Source organism: Vitis vinifera, chromosome 4, assembly GCF_030704535.1.
Source record: "Vitis vinifera cultivar Pinot Noir 40024 chromosome 4, ASM3070453v1".
Taxonomy (NCBI): Eukaryota; Viridiplantae; Streptophyta; class Magnoliopsida; order Vitales; family Vitaceae; genus Vitis; species Vitis vinifera.
Window position 1 is genome coordinate 5262841 of NC_081808.1, and position 18313 is coordinate 5281153.

Below are 18313 nucleotides of genomic sequence, written 5' to 3' on the forward strand. Positions count from 1 at the left end.
AAGGAAAATTAGGATTGGAAGTCCAACCCACCCAACCCGTGCCTAACCTTAGGTTTGGATTAATATTATTAAAGAGCATGATATGTATATTGAACCTAAATCGTATAAACTTAAGTTTATGATATGACGAAAATCCTCATGTTCGAACCATATTTGTAAGTCCAAAAGCTTATGGGCCGAGTAACCCGTCTTAAAATATCAAACCATCTTTTAGTCCAGAAAAGCTTCCGCATCAGTATTAACAAATGAGGATACTATTATCTAAAATTAAATATTGTCACCTTCCAATCATTAAATAATGAAGCTCAACGTGGATTGTAAGCTTCTTATGAAAGGAGTAAAAAATGGGCAAAATGGAAAGAGCAAGGACAAAAGAAGCCCATTAAAAGAAAGTCAAGATAGTGGTATGAAGACTGAGAGGATTCATTGCAGCGGCCCCCAAATAGCAGGCCGCATATGGCACAGGTGGGTAGCAAAATGCGTTTTTTTCTGACTTTGAAGCAGTGGAAGCCTCTATATGGGTGTGCCGTGCGTCCTAGGCTACTGCTTCTGCTACCCATGAGACAAGAAATTTGAGCCAAAAGGGCCTCTCCACTGGGTATCTTCATCAGTTCACACTTGACATTCTTGTTAAGTATGCGCAAACAAGAGGAGGGTCAATGCCCAAAACCGCCAAAAAGCAACGGTGCCTACTCTCTCAAAATGGATGCACGAGAGCCCTTGATTTGAGCACTTTGTATTTGGGGAGTGTCTAAATTCTTAAATGGGATGTTTTCCTCTAATAAAAAATATTGTATAAAATATTAGGGTATTCAGTCATTTTCGAAAACAGTTTTCTCTTCTTAAAAACAAAAAACAAACGTGTTTTCAAAAAATATTTTTAATTGTTTTTACTTATTTTCTAAGATTGTTAATATAAAGTTTTCAAATGGACATTTGTTCTACAAAATATTAAAAGAAATTGTTTTCTATAACCGTTTTTGAAAACAGGACCTTCATAAAATAAGATAAATTAAATAAAAGTCATGAGATAAAGATAAGTTTATGAAAAATTACCAAATGATAAAAATTTAAGGAAGAATATAAGAGACTTGATAGAGCTAGAGAGCTCATTTCATCCTTAATATTCTTCTATAATATAATGGAATGAATTACTGAGGATAGAAATGCAAGAAAGAATAGAAGAGACTTGGTAGAGCGATAGCTCATTTCATCCTTAATGTTCTTCTATAATATGATGGAATGATCTTCTATAACATAATGGAATGATCTCATGGATGTAGGCACGGTTATTTTGTATATATTTGTGTGGATTATTTTATCTTTATATTCTTACACTAACATATTGACATCAAAGCTTCCGATGGCATAACGTTATGGTCCTCTAATCGGCTGAAAATTTGTTTATGTTCATCTCTTATCTGGGTCCCTAAAAATTAAAATACAACATGATAAAGAAGCTCAAAGAATGAAGGCTTGATACTAACAAAATGCCTCCCTTGATCCCAGAATCAGACCATACACCCTTTGAGAGTTCATTTTGTCAGCCATGGTCTTCATCCTCAATTCCATAGTAGAAGATGGCCCTGTGGCTGGCTTGAATATATGCATATGTTCGTTAAATTCTGTACATGGTTTTGGACTTTGATAGTGCCTTCCACAACAATGAGCTGCTAAATTACCATAAAATAGTTCCCAAAACATCATAGCCAAACCTCCAAGCTAATTATACTGGGCATTCATAGGATTAGTGATGGCAATGGAATGAAGTTGAGCCAAGGAATGGAAGTTATCAAGAATATTGCACAAGTACTTTTAACTAGAACTAAAATTCTGCATGACTTTAAAATTCATATATACATCAAATAGGTACTATCTAATCTGGGAATGAACCAAGCAGAATACATAAAATTTCCCCCCAAAATGTCTTGTTTTTTTTTTCACCATTTTTCTATCTGAGTTTGGTCTAAAATTCTTCCGGAAATGGCTGCTGCAAGGGCTGCAGTGAAACTGGGATCTCTTGTCAAGGAAGAAGCCATTTGTTCGACTAAGAACTGCTGGACTATTGGCTTTTCTTTAACGTCATGGACTGAATTTTTGGCAGTGTTGTTAGCTAATCCAGGTTGGATCAAGTCCAGAGTTACTGTTGGGCGTGGAGAGACCATGGAGGCTGGGCTGAGGACTGAAGCAGGAGTGGCAGCTCGGTTGAAGCCTAATGACACCTCAACTGGTGAAGGTTGCTGGTGGTTATGCTCCCCCTCATAAGTGGCTATCAGAAGAGACTGATCTTCAGCACTTCTTTGCACCTGAATATGAAAAAATAAAGTCCATTTGATCCCAAAACTACAAATTTTATTTTCTAGGTAAACAAACACCAGAGGGGTGGGGGGGGGGGGGGAGTTTTACCTTCTTTTTGACAGGGCAGGTTGGGGCAAAGGAGCACTTGAAGTAGGCTCTGGGAGAAGGGTTATCTCTGGTGACCTTCTGCCCATACTTTCTCCATTGGTATCCGTCCTTCAGAAGCTGCAAAAACCCAGGAAGAAAACAGGATCGTTCTTAGTACTAATTGATCAGAAATCATGGCAGAAGGAGTACTTCCACCAATTGTTCATAAATTTCTATGTCTAGGCCAGAACTTACCAGGCTATTGTCAGACTTCTCTGTCTTTACAACAACTCTAGAGACCTTTCCCTTGGTGCTTTCTCTTGGCTTCTTACTTGAATCTTCATCACTAGAGATACTCTCAGTATTATTTCCACTACTCCCATGAATATTATTGATATTATCCTCACTTTCAGCCTTCCTCTTCCTTGAATTAAAGAGCTGATGATCAGAGTTCTTTCTCATCAATTCCTTCAAGTGATTGTGCAAAGCATTGTAATTCTCACACATGATTGATAGCAATTCAGTTAGCTTCTTGTTCTCAGTGCTCATCCTACGCAACTCTTCTACCAAACCACCAGTCTGTTCACAAAAGCCACTGATTCAGTACAGAGTTTCAAGTCTTTTAGGCAAGAAAAAGCTAAATATCAGTGACCAGACATTCAAGTGGCGATGATGATCAAGGGATTCAACAATTTTAACACGGTAGTATTATAAATTAATTTGGGCGTATATGTATTAAAAAAGAAAGAAAGAAAGAATTCATAATAAGAAACCTCCCAACTTAAATGGGAATCAATCAGACCCAAAAAATCATGGCTTCATTATATACCCAGGAAGGCTTGATATGAATGTTTTCATCAGTAATTTCAAAACCCAACCACCAAAACACACAAAAAAGTGTAATCCAAGAAGATATTTGATTCACAATTTGCAGTAGAAGTAGTGAAAATTTGAGTGAGAAAGAAAACTCACGTCTTCTTTCAATACTGGAGAGGGTTTCCTTTCCACATCCACATCCACACAATCTCCTCTCTTCTGCAGAAATAACACAGACGAAGATACACCCATCTAAGTTTTAAGCTCCAAACACTTGAAAATTTAAGAATAATAATAAAATAAAATACATCTGGGTTTTTTTTTTTAAGTTTTTAAGCTTCAGACACTTGAAAAATTAAAAATAATAATAAAATAAAATACATCTGGGACTTTTTTTTTTTTTTTTTTTTTTGTGGGGGTGGTGGGTGGGGGCATAAGAATAGCTACTCACAGGAGAGAAGTCGCCAAGGCTGTTCGCAGGAGGATTAGGCTTGAGGTCCAAACCAAGAGAAGTATCAATAAATTCGAATTCCATTGCTGATGAGATGGATGCTAAGGTGGAAGAAGGTGGAAAGATTATCAGTTCTGAGAAAAGAAATCGAAGAGTAATGAAATATATATAGACAGATGAAAGGTCTTGGGTCGGTCTGCAAGGAAAGTGGGTGGAAGAAGAGGGCGAGAGTGTAGTCTCCAAGTTGGAAACTTGTAATCGTCACACTCAAGGCACCTATAATTTATTTGCATTCATGTGGGGGAGAGAGAGAGATAAGGAGGAAGAAGCATAAGAAAGTCATGTTGATTTTTGGCACTCGAAAAATTCCTTGAGATTTCAAATGGCCAGGTCCCCCACCCCACACCCATACCCATACCCCTACCCCTACCCCACCGTCCTTTCCTTGTATTTTATCCGTATTCATTACTTTTCCCATTACCCAACGCCTCATTCACCTCAGTCATTTTATTTTTTTACCCAAAAAAAAATGTGTATTTTTGTGCTTGACCCCATTATCTAGACGAGTCGAAAACACCAACACGGCTTTGAAATGAGATATTGTGTGCTGCCAAAAATTCAACCATTCTAGACTAGGGAGGAGGTGGTACTGGGAACATAATTTCTTCTGTTTCTGTCTTTCTTCTTCCCTTGCTTTTAAAAGGGTCATTGACTTTTGACTTCGCTGTAGGAACCCATCTCTCAGCTTCACTTCCTTCCTGGATGCTGGTGCCGAGCAGCTGATGGGTCCGAATCTTCCTCCGCAGTGATTCTACCCAATTGGGTGTCGCCACCTCATCGCCTCATCATCCGCGATTCAATCCTCAGCGCTGGAGCCGCGTTAAAAAGGGAGATTGAAATGTATGAAGCGTGTGAGACTAGGAACAAGGCCAAGAAATGTGGGGGAGATGGAAGACTATGCTGGCAAATTTGAAAAGGCAGTAGAAGCCTCTCCTCCACGCGGAATTTATAAAATTCAACCCCCAAGTCTACAAATATATGATTAATTTACGTTTCTAGATCCATCTCTTTTTCTTCTTATTTGTGTACGTTACGCGTGAGTTGGTAAATTCATTTTACTGGAACAGTAATTAGAGTCGGATTAAAGGAAAATATAAGGGAAAGAAAAAATATAAGAAATGAAAAAGTTAAAAAAAAAATAAAAAGATAGATTAAAAATTAATAAATTATTTTTTTTATTATTTTATACTCATTTTATTTATTTTAACTCATCGATATAATGATTAAATAATTTTTAAAATACATAAATTTTTAATTAATTTTAATTATATTTGATTTTCTTTTATATTTTTTATAGGATAACCAAATATGAAAAAATCATTTTTCTTTATATTTTTTTCTTTCCTTAATATTTTTCGGAACCAAACATAACCTAAATCAATTTTGTTGTAAGGATGGATTCTCAAGTATTGGTACTCCGTGTATGTAAAGATCCTATTGATTATTAAAACACATTAAAAATCATAAAATAAAAATTTAAGGTTATAAAATATAAATTATAAAGAATTACTTAAAAATAATTAATATTTCATATATTTTTTTGATTAAATATAAGTAATACATTTTAATAATATAGGTATTATATTTGATCATTTTTTTTAATAATATAGATGCTATATTTGATTAGTCTAAGTGTCATCTTTGATCGATGAATATCCAAAAAATTTTAAAGAATTTTTATTTTATAATTATTTTCATATAGTATATTTTCTTTTTATTCTTATCTTATTATTTTTTAAGATAATATTTATTTTAAAAATGATATAAATCTATGAAAAATGCATTTTCCTATGAAAAAAAAAATCACTCTTTTCTTGAGAAAATTCTTTACCATTTATCTTCTCTTTTTCCTTTTCTCCAAAATTTTGTTTAGCAATTTTTTTTCCCTTTAACATTTTTTAAGAGTTACACCTAATATAGATTTTGGTTTTATCAATCTCTATAAACTTGAAAATTCCTTTTAAGCTCAATAAAGATTTTCATATCTATTTGATCAATTTTATCGGCTAAGATAGTCCACTTATTGGTTATAGCGAAAATTGGGAAATATGGTCTCCATAAGTAAAAGAAGATTTTGAGTTTGAATTCTATAACCGATAATATTCTAAACTCACTCGGTATTAATTGTTGTGTGATGATCAATGCCATCATCCCATGATTTGGGTCCCTTTAAGAAATCTTAAGAGTTTGGCCGTGAAAAGTTTCTCAATTATAAAAAAAAATAAAAACTCTTTAGTCAATTTTGTTTTAAAAAACTTATAACTTAAGAAAAATCATAATACAGAAGTTGAGAAAATATTTATTTTTCTAGAAATTTTATTTTAATTAATAAAAAAAACTATCATATTTAATGAAACTTTTACAAAATCAATATTATAATTTAAACTTCAATTTTACCATAATAAAACACAAGAAGTTGTCGCAAATGGACTAGTAAACATTTTAAAATTGCACCAAACAAAATGTTAAAAAATTTAATTTTAAAAAAATTACAAAGTCAAAAAAGTGAAAAGAAGATGAAATTAAAATATTATTTTTGAAATTTAATTTCGGTGGTAAAGCTGTTAGTTAGGTGTATTTTAAAACCAGTCAAGGTTCTTGAATTGAATCCACTTTGAATTCAACTGAAAATGCATTAAAAATTCCAATATAAGTTGGTGGGGTGACAGTGAACCTAGAAAAGCAATACGGATGAACAAAAACCCAACTTGGCTAAGATTAAAAAAATAAAAAATAAAAAATAAATAAAATGGGAATTAATTAAAAACAAAAAAGAAAAAAAAAGGTGGATTACAATCCCCATTTAGTCATGAAGCAGGCACAGAAAAAAAAGGTAGTAGTTAGGACTTGAAAGGATTAATATTATGTCATGGCTTGATGTAATCAAGTTGGCCAAATGCTTACCAAAGACAGCAAAATTTAAGTGTAGTGTAAATGGCGGAGAAACATTCAAGCTAATCCAATTGGGTGTGCGTGTGGGCCATGGTTTAAGGTCCATCACACATTTTTTTAAGGTTCTCATGACCCCAGCAAGTTGTTTAAGTGTTTGTTTCAGACTTTTATTGTGACCCAATTCCCCTCAAAAGAAAATTCAAAGTGGGTTGTTACTTGTCCTTTCCTTTGTTCGATGTGGGACACAATAAAATATTGTTGTCCCAACACACCTTCCTTAGAGTGATTTTGATTATAATGTTTTTGTCGGTAATATTTTTAGTTATTGTTTGAATGGTATTCAATTTTTAAGGTTATGTTTGGTTTTTTTTTTTTTTGAAAGAAAAAATAATGGAAAGAAAATAAAAACAGAAAGTAGAAGAAAAGAAAAATGAAAAAGTAGATTTAAAATTAATAAATTATTTTTATACGTTTTTTTAAACTTATTTCACTTATTTTGTTTTCTTATATAGAGATTAGAGGATATATTTAGCTCCCGGAAAGTATAAGATTAAAAAAATATGTATTAAGAAAATTTATTTTCTCATATTTATTGTGAAAAAAAAATTAAAATTATTAAGAGAATTGTAAAATTTTAAATTATTTAATTTTTATATAAAAAAAGTTATATAAGTGAAAAGAAATTGAAATATTATATAAAAATAATTTATTTATTTTAAATCTATGTTTTATTTTTCTTTATTTTTTTTCCCATTTTATTCTTTTTCTCTATTTTTTTCCCCTTATATTTTCCTTCAAACTTTCCAAAAACAAATATAACCTAAATAATTTTTAAATATATAAAATTTTAACTAATTCTAATTACTTTCATATGTTTTCGTACTTAAACTAAATAAAAAAAATATTATTTTCTTTAACTTTTTTTTCTTGATAAATACTTTTTATAAACCAAACAGGACTAAAAAGTAATTTCAAGAGAAAACGTGAAAAATGTTTTTAAGCATTTTCAAAATCGTTACCAAATTGGCTCAAAGTCAAGATGTGATGGGAAATAATAATAGAAATGTTTATAAATTATACAAGTGATTTTAAATAATTTTAAAAATAATTTTTGTTCCAAAATTTGAAAATGACTTTTTACTGGAATTAATTTCAAAAACCATATAAGCTATTAAGCTTTTGTGAAAAATGTTTGGGAGCATACAAATCATATGTTTGAAAGATAGTAGGTTGATTTAATTTTATTATTATTAAATATGAAGCGTGCATGCCCACGTCTCTCGCTTACTTTATGCCCCCACTATCTTATCGTAAGGGAAGCATGGGAAGCTTTAAACATTAAAATATTGTACAAGACGAGATGTTGCGAGTATTTTCCACCCACTTTATTGACTTTAAATTAAATATCTTTCAAGTAATTGACTTGTCTTTTTGTATAGAAAAATAATAATTTAATTAAAATATTTGATTAAAATGCATCAGGTAATACACATGTTTAAATTGGGGAAACAACTTTTATGTATCTAAACATTTTCACAAATAATTTTATTTTAATATTTTTATTCTTCAAATTTTTATTTAAAAAGTGTTTAAAATAAGAAAATAATACAAATTATTGAAGGGTCAATTTTAATATTTAAAAATGAAAGTTATTCTTAGGTTATATTTGGTTTCTTAAATTTTAAAAGAAAAAGTATAAAATATAAAAAAAATTAAAAATCAATAAATTATTTTTATTTGTTACTTCAAACTTATTTTACTTATTTTAATTTATTGATATAAAAATTAAATAATTTAAAAAAATATAAGTTTTTAATTAATTTTAATTATATTTGATATTTTTCATATACAACTAAATATGAAAAAATCATTTTTTTAATTTTTATATTGTTTTAAATGGTATTTTAAAAGATAATTATATAAAAATAAAATATTGGATATAAAAATTATTTTTAAAATATATTCAAAATCTTATATTAAAAACTATTTTTTATAATTATTTTTAAAAATAATTATCAAATAGGATATTAATCTAGTAAAGAAAAATGAAACTTACGAAAACACCGAAACTTCCGATCAAGCTCCGATATCATATTAAACACGAATTAATAAGTGGCGTCGGTTCGGAAGAAAGAAAAAGAAGAGAAAAGGAAGACTTGACTCACAACTGAAATTAGGTCACAATGTAAAATATCTCTTTGTACGGTTTGTGAAAGGCTTAAAGTCGGTGGGTATGTCGATTGAGATTTGAGAAAAAACATTGGCAATTCATCAGAAAAGACACGAGATAGGTCGGCAACATCAGCTTCAATCAATATATAAATATATATTAATTTGATTGGAGATGAGCTTGTGAAGATTATAAAGGTGATTGTGACCAATTAGACAATAGGGTACAGTGTGAATCAATGGTGTAGGGACTATTTTCCAAAGTGGGTCCAATATAAAAATGTAACTGATCAGTGAAATTGAAACTAGGACGTGTAAATTGTCGTATTCATATAAAGTTATTATAAAGTTTTTAAAGTATGTTTTATATTGTTATTAATACTTTTTTGGATTAATAGATTAAAATGATAAAAAAATCTCAAATTTGTAAAATTAATTTCTTCCATTTTTTTAATAATTTTGACATAAATGTCACCTTACGACGAAATCTAGAAACCAATCACTGATCCAATTTGAGTATTTTTACTAGATATACCTCAACAGACAATTGAACCGTAATAGCAACAAGTGATTGAACATAGTCATTTCTTATTTAAATTATTGACTCTAGAGATATAGTAATATGGAGAAGACAAAATTGTTTCAAGCACCGATAAAATTAGAAGCAACACTTCTATTATTTACATGTGTATTTTAAAGGAAATGATTATTTTTGTAAGAAAAATGTGAAGTGTTAGTTTTATAAAGTGGGGATGATTTCATCCATTTTAATAAATAAATAAAAAACCTCACTTTTTTTTAAGACAATTGAACACAATTTGGGATGATAATATTATTTTTATTTTATTTAAAAATTTTAAATGTATATATAAAAGAAAATTATATTTTTTATATTTGATTTATTATAGAATATATGAAAATATAATAAATGTAATTAAAATTAATTACAAATTTATATCATTTTTAATTATTTAATATTTATATAGAAGAGTTAAAATAAGTGAAATTAATTTAATATAGTAAAAAAATAATTTATTGATTTTAAAACTATTTCATTAAGTTTGGTTCTTAGAAAGTACTAAAAAAATGATTAAAAAAATAATTTTATTATCTCTGGTTGTATTATGTATAAATCAAATCAAATATATTTAAAATTAACTAAAAACTTATATATTTTTATATTATTTAATTTTTATACCAAAGATTTAAAATAAGTGAAATGAGTTTTAATGAACATATAGAAATAATATATTGACTATAAATATATTTTTTATTTTCCTTTATTTTTTCTCTCATTTTTCTTTTTCTCCTAATATTTTTTTCGTCATATTTTCCAAGAACCAAATATAGTATTTTTTTTTTCCCGTCCTTCCACTTTTTCTATTTTCTTTTCCCGTGATTTTCCTCATCCCTTACTTATCCTATTTTCTTTCCCCGTGTTTTCCTTTTCATTCCATTTTTTCTTTTTTTTTTTCTTCAGATTTTCTTTTCCTCGAATTTTCCTTTGGAACCATTCATAGTCTTGCATTTTTAAGATATTGTAACACTTCTCCTATCTTCTTTTTGAACAAGTCAAACAACAAAAATAATAATAATAACTACTAAAAAAAATCAATGTACCCATTTTATAGCAATGGTTATGATACAAATCATCCTAGTACTTTTTCCTAGTTTTTACCATATTTTCCTCTTCATTTTCTATCCAATCAAACAAGAAAACCTTATAACATGAACTTTGTTTTTACCCTTATAGTAATTAAAATTGACATTCATATATATATATATATATATGGTATTGGAGAAGTAGCAGTGAAGAAGGCTCATCGACATTAATAATGAAACAATGGCTAGTTATTGTCTTGATTTCTATTTATTAACGGCAACGACCAAGACTATAACTCGTAAGAGTCTTGGCAAGTTCTTTGTCACGTATTCACATATCCAAAGATATATAGACGGTATGAGCACATTTCTCAAATTTTCTTATTTTCCCGTCTTTTTATATTTGTATTTTTTTTTTCTAGGATAATAGTCAATTGTTAGTCATTTATAATTCTATTCCTTAACTACTTTGCTTCTAGGCCTATCAACAAAATTTAAAATACTCAAAATTCTTTTATATTATATTTAAGCTTCACTAATCTTTCTAAATTTTTATCCTTTTATCCTTTTCTCAAATATTAGACTATGATATCTCATATCATGAGTTCCTTTTAATTATATAGACGTGTTTTAAAATTGTGAAGGTTCTTTTAAATTTAAAATAATTATTATCTATATGATTAGGTACAAATCTTTATATACACACTCTGATCCAACCACCTATTGGTCATAATCATGACAGCCTTGGTTGTGCCATCAATGAAGAATAATCGAAGATGAGAAACTTCTGATTCAACCACCTAATGCTCATGACCGTGACAACCTTGGTTGTACCCATAATGAAGAATAACCGAAAATGAGAAACTTACGTTGTATTTCATTTTTCTCTACCTAACAAATAATACAAAAGCTTCATAGGTACGAAGAAATGTTAACCAAAACCATTTACACACACAAATTGAAAATTAAAAAAGATAAAAAAAAAAAAACACGAGATTTTTAATATGGATCAATGATTGATGTCATTTATACGTCAATGGAATGCACTTTTTAAAAAAATCCTAAAAATATAATAAAATTAAATATATAATAAAATAAATTTGTGATTCATCGTATATATATAACCCAAAAAAAAATGATTCAGACTTCCCGGTCGATAAAAACTTCGTTAAAAACAATTGGAGAAAGGGTTTTAGTTTTTACAATATCTTTATTATTTTTCGTATAATTAAGCCTAAAAGGAAACGTGTAAGTTTGGTACACATGAATTCGTCATCCATGCGCTCATTGCTGATATAAACCATTACCAACTCCATCGAGAAAAAAAATCAATGGTCCTGATTGTAGGTCAATGTCAGATAAGGGAGAGTGGGATTGACCCAAGTCAATTAAAGCCATTTTTTCCAAAGGGTCCCCTCATTCCAGGACACCCTAACTGCCCTTAGCCCCACAACCACAGCTCTATCTGGACCAGATATGTACCTATGAACATATATTATTTGTATTTCTTGGCTGCTTACTGATAGAGATGACCACCGGTGGGGTTTTTCGGGTTTGAATTATCAATTATGTAAAGAAAAATACCTAACCCCGTGGAAGCTGTTGGAAATCAGCGGATTACGTGCATGGATTGCATCACCACCCCTACGTCATGGCTTCAGTATACTTTTCAAAGGAGGGCATGGGATCCTATTCTTAATGTCTCTTTCCTTCTAGTATTGCTCTCTCCTCCACACGTGAAACCGCACACATTTTTATTTTTTTGCTACTCCTACCAATTCCTCAAAATATCCTTACCTATGGTGTATAATATTCATCACAATAATATTCATGTTTTTTTAAATATAAGCAATAAAAATTTAAATTATTATATATATAGAGGAATATGTAACCGGTTAATCAAATATCAAATAAAATATATTATCATATCTTATATTATATCCCGTCAATTAAATATGGTTTTATTAACAACTTAATTATATAATGATAGTCATTTAACCAAATTCATATGCTCAAAAGTGAATTCACATTACTTTTATTGTATATATATGGTAGAACATGTTTAAGATAATCATGATAAAAATATTTTTGGCATTATAACTATATTTTTATTAGAAGGACTTTTATAGCAAGTCTATTAATACTCGGATACGAATAAATAAAAAATTGATAATATTTTTGGTGTATATATAAATATATGCTTTGGGTTATTCTTATTCATCAATGGACTTAGCTAGGACCCAAAGGCATGTATGATAAGGAATTGAACCTCTAACCTTAGTTTTAAGAGAGAAATACACCAACCAATGGATCACACATTACATTTTGAATTGTATTTGCCTCTGAAATTAATCTCTATCCTATTGCCTCCCGCATCCTATTCTTAGCTCCACCCTTGTTCAATTAGGGATATCCTTAGAATGATTGGTACTTTTATATTGAACTCTAGATAATCCATTTTAGCCCAAGTGTTACATTGGATTATCTTCTTAAATTTATCTTTAATGAACACATGTGAATAAATTTCTCGTCTTGTCTTCGAAGGTAGATTATTGAACTACATTACATTCCTATTCGCTCTATGGATTATTAATTTTTTTTTCCTTCATGTATAAAAGTAATGTTTTAAATCCAATCAAATTTATTTCACCATTCATCATTGTGTATAGTCTCTATGACCAATAATTCAATTTATGCCTAATTTTTTTTATTCTTCATGCTTGAAAATTGTTATTGAAATTCAATCAAATTCTTTAAGAATATTATTCCTTTTATTATTTAATTAACAAGAAAATAAGACTTTATTTGATAATGATTTTAACCTAAAAAATGTTTTTTTTAAAAAAATTTATGTTTAGTAAATTTTGGAAAACACTTTTAAAATTTTGAACAATCATTTATAGTATTAGAAAAATCACTTGTAATCTTTTCGAGGGAAACATTTAATAAATGATTTTTTCTAAAAATACTTTTAAAAAAATACTATCAAAATAGACTCTAAGTAATCAATCAATTCAGACGACCATGTTGATGTAGTCATTGCAACAAATATAGGTTAATTTACAAAAGATCCGTGTAGGACCAGCCAAGCATTCTTTCTACAAGAAAAATCTTTTGCATATATTCCTTATAGAGATGCTTTGGTTGTTCAGACAATTATAGTTGGTTGTATGAACGTGTGAAACATAGGTAGGCAACTACACGAAAACTCTTTATTGAAACAAAAAGAAGAAAAAAAATAAAAATAAATGTAAGATAACAAATAGCTGTAAGTAGAAGGAAAAGATTTTCTTTCATTTGACACATTTCTTTTCTTTTGAAACAAACATGATTTCTCATTCCTTTACTGCATGCTTTCATACCTTTCATACCTTAGTCCTTGATATCTAATGTGTATGTGGTATGTAAAACGTTTCTCTTTTAAGTAAGATAGGTTTAAGTGACTGATTTTTTTTTTTATTCTCTTAGCTTTTTACTTTTTGTAAAGGACGTCTTCCGATCCTTTCATGTTTTGAAGTCAAATCACTTTCATCATTAGAGCTAGTGATCTTAATTCACATATAATTTGTTTTTACTTTTCATCTTCTAAATAACTAAAAGTTTAGGTTGAAAGTGCTTTTATAAAAAGAGTTTTAAAAAAACCGATTTTAAAAACTATTTTCTCATATGTATAGAATAAGGGCATGTTTAATAACCATTTTCAAAAACAATTTTGAAAAATTATTTTTGGGCTCAGTTTTTTAAAACCGTTTTCTAATTTTTGTAAAATAAAAGTCTGTTTGAAAACTAAAAATGTTTTTAACATATTTTTAATATTTTTAAATATGTTTTAAAAATAATTTTTAGATTTAGTATTTTATTTTTAATTATTTCTACATGTTTGTATAATTACTTCTTAAAAAGACTATTAAAAAACAAGTGAAAATAATATAAAATAATTAAAAGTTGTTCTCTTAAAACACCATGAGAAAACAGTTTTTGATTATCAAATGTTTTTTTATTTATTATTATTCTAGAGAACATAAAATTATTCTAAATAACATAAAATTGTTCTAAAAAAGGTTCCCAATCAAACCCTAAAATTCTATTTGAGAGATTGAAATGCTTTTGGACCGTTGTTTATAGGTTTAAAAATAATTTTTAAACTATAGTGTTTTATTTGTAATCATTTTCTAAATTTATATAATTATTTTTTAAAACAATAACAAAAAAAAAGTGAAAATAATAAAAAATGTATTTCAAAAACATCATTTTTTTCTTAAAAAATATTTTTTATTTATTTTTATTATTTCTTACCAAATATGCTTTCAATTTCTCAAGAAAAATATTCGATTATTCTAAAATATTGCCATCAAATTCTAAAAATAAAAGAAAAATACATCAAATAAAAAGTTTTGTTCCTAAAGACACAAAAAAAAGTTATAAAAAAATATAAGTACAAACAAATTATATAAAATAAAATAATTAAAAGTATTTTTAACTGTGATTTGAAGAAACATTTTTTTTATATTTTTAGTACTTAAAAATAAAAAATTTTAAATGTCAAAAAAATTAAAATGACTTCCAATATAGCGGTTTTCCCACACATTTTTAAAATTGATTTTAAAAACTAAAAAAAAAAATGTAACTGTTCATAAATAAAGTAGAGACAATTGTGTTTTGAATCCAACTGGACTCAAAAATTAAGATTTGACCCATAAAAGTTACATAATTGAGGGGAAGGATATAAAATATGAAAAAACCAATATATTTTTCAAAACTATTTTGAGTATTTTCTACCACAATGTTTGACAATTTTTTTTATCTTAATTTTTTTTTAATAATTATTCTTTGAAAATTTATTATTTTTAGAAAACTAATTTAAAAATATATATATACATTCTAAAAATATATAATTTAAAAAAAAATTTGAGATATTTTTAGTTATTTTTTATATACACAATTTTAAATATATATATTTTCCAAGATGTTTGATTTTTAAATAATAATAATAATAAAAATAAAAATTTATTTTTATTTTTTTGGAAAATGATCTATTTTTTTTTCAAATCACTAAATTAAATTAAATTTTATTGAGGTTTGCAAAAGGAATAAAATTTAAATTAATATTTTTTTACTTTTTTTTTATAATCAATAAATGTCATTTTTAAAAAAATAAAAAATTCATATCATTCTTCTCAATTTTTATACTTTTTCTAGGTTTTAAACTTAAATGATGAATTTATATGGACTAAAGTTTAATTTTTGGGTTTATACAAAACACAATTTTCCCAATAAAGTAACATAGAACATGACAAAAGGGACAAGAACACATTGGGCATGGAAAAAAAGAAAAAAAAAATGTTGACACTAAAGTCAGCCCAATCAATCATAGGAAACTGACAAACAAGATGTGTGGATTGGTCGACTATGAATATAAGTTACGAGACAAAATCATATAGATGGCGCACTACGTGTGAATATCTGATGATTCTCTCTAAAGTCATAGGAGACCAATTCCAATTTTCAATTTTCCACCACTCATGAGTCATCACACACACCCACCTAACACACGACACCTGCATCACCCATTGCCATTCTTTTTGCGTAACCTTATGACGCATCTCATCTTGTGTCATCGTTACTATTAGCTAAGAGCTTAATAATATGATATGACTTTAGGCGTCGCGGTGGTCGTCAATTGTACAATTTCATGGTCCTTTGGTGTCTTTTTGTGGAAGGCTTTTAGCAAGTCTTGGTCAATATGCTTGCTTTTCTTCGTGTGCATCTACTCATCATCATCTTTTGCCTTTCATGTTGGTTTAATGCACTATTTCCCTACATATTTTATCTTTTATAGAATCGTGGAAGATGCTCTTGGTCTTTTTTTTTTTCTTTTTCTTTTTCTTTTTTTAGTGTAAATTGTTAACAATGGTAGATCATTGAAAAGAAAAGGTAAACTATGTTTGGAAAATGTTATTATAATGGGAAACAATTTTTTAACTTAGAAGATAATAGAGAACATATTTGACGAACTTCTAGTAAAAACCAAATTTAGAGGATTTGTTATGAAATCATGTTTTTATAACAAATTTAAGGTGTTTTCGATTTTTATTTTTTTTAGTCTTTCTGGTGATAATTGAAAATATGAAAAATGTTTTGAAATCTTTTGCATAGTATCAAGCTCAGTTATCGTTATTGTGAACGGGTATAATTGTGTTTTGATGATTTTATTATTTATATAAATTAATTTTTTATCAAGTGATAATGAATGACCATCCAAATTTAGATTTAAATTAAAACTAATTAAATATAATGAAAATTTGCAGAGAAGATTAAAAGATGGATTAACAAACTTTAGAAAATGGTTAGATCAGACATGTTAACTTTAGATCAATGTGAATCTAAGACTAGTTCGATTAAATGACATGTTTTGATCTAAAAATTATACTTAACATTTAAATTCAGATCAATAAGTCTTATTAGACTAATAAGATTTTTTATTACTTGTTCACAATTAATCAAACAAGTTCTTCGTTGATGAAGGGATGATAAAGTATAAATGAAAGCAAGTAAGCATTAATTATCCCTTACTTAAAGAGCAAACTATTAAAGAAAAATTTAATCAAATAAAATAGAACTTGAAGTCAAAAGTAGGAATGCAATGATGCATCGATCAATATTCTATATGGCCTCTAATCATATATTTATCATCCTTGATCCTTCCTCCAATAGAAAAATAGTCATCTTTGTTGGGACGTCATTTGTTTTATCCGGGCAGGGCCGCGGAGTTCAGATGGTACCAGGAGGGCAAACCAAAAGACCTTAAGGTCTCGAGTTCGAATCCTGGGGAGGCCACTTTGTGGGGAAACGTGTAGTCTTCGGACTTGAGCATCCCACAGAGCCAAAATATACTCCGCGGCCCTGCTCGAATAAAACAAATGACGTCCCAACAATCTTCTCACAACGGAGTGCCTCTTTTCATGGATCATATTTGGTTGATGGCAAAATGAAAAATAATAAATAAAGGGAAAATTAAAGAGAACAATTCAAATGACAGAAAAATCTAAAACAATCTCTCTCCAAAAGAGAATAAAGCTATTCAAAAAGCGTTTTCCAAAAACTTACTGAAACAACCATGTCTACTTATTTATTCCAAGTGAAAAAAGACACGGGGGCCTCTCAACAAACCTAACGGGTCATATCATAACAATGAAAATCCATTATGCTAATGAATTATCCAAGTAGTAGGCAAAACATACATACTTGAAGAACAAATTATCGTTTTGATTTGATTTCTACATCTCCAAACACCATATGGGTCAAACTAATGTTAGGATCTCCAAAGGAGAATTTCCGATTTCTACAACACTGAAATCGGTTTGTTTCTATATATGTTGTTTTATTCCCATGTCAGTTTGTATTCACCATATTGAAAACGGAATCAATTTGAATTTCCTCTTTATTTCTAGCTCGCATCATGATCTTCTACCGACCATTTCAACTTCAATCACTCTCCCAACTAACTTTGGATGGCTCTCTCAACTATCATAAGCCTCCATCAGCTTTTCAAATAACATTTCTTTTTAATATTCTTAAGGCTATGTTTGGTTTAGAAGATAGTGGAAAAGAAAAAAAATTGTTAAGAAAAATAACTTTCTTATATTTAGTTTTACTATAAAAAATACAAAAGAAAGTTAAATATAATTATAATTATTTAAAAAGTTATATATTTTTAAATGATTTAATCTATATATAGAAATGTTAAATTCATGAAAAAAGTTTGAAGTTTTATATAAAAATAATTTATTAATTATAAATCTTTTTTTTATTTTCCTTCACTTTTTCTTTCTTTTCACATTTCTTTTTTTTTTTCCTCTCATATTTTCCTTCAAACTTTCCTAAATCATTGTACATTGACACTCACATGCATGTATTAATTTAAAATGGAGACTTAGC

At 28.4% G+C, this 18313-nt stretch overlaps 1 protein-coding gene across 2 annotated transcripts; it reads right to left on the reverse strand.

Moving 5' to 3' along the window:
- Positions 1-1813: 1813 nt before the first annotated feature.
- On the reverse strand, positions 1814-3979 carry LOC100264507 (probable WRKY transcription factor 40-like). Of its 2 annotated transcripts, NM_001281019.1 has the most exon segments (5): positions 1938-2306; positions 2407-2523; positions 2641-2964; positions 3358-3420; positions 3653-3742. In NM_001281019.1, coding segments are annotated over 5 exon segments (954 nt in total). In that variant the 5' UTR covers positions 3737-3742; the 3' UTR covers positions 1938-1940.
- Positions 3980-18313: the final 14334 nt, after the last annotated feature.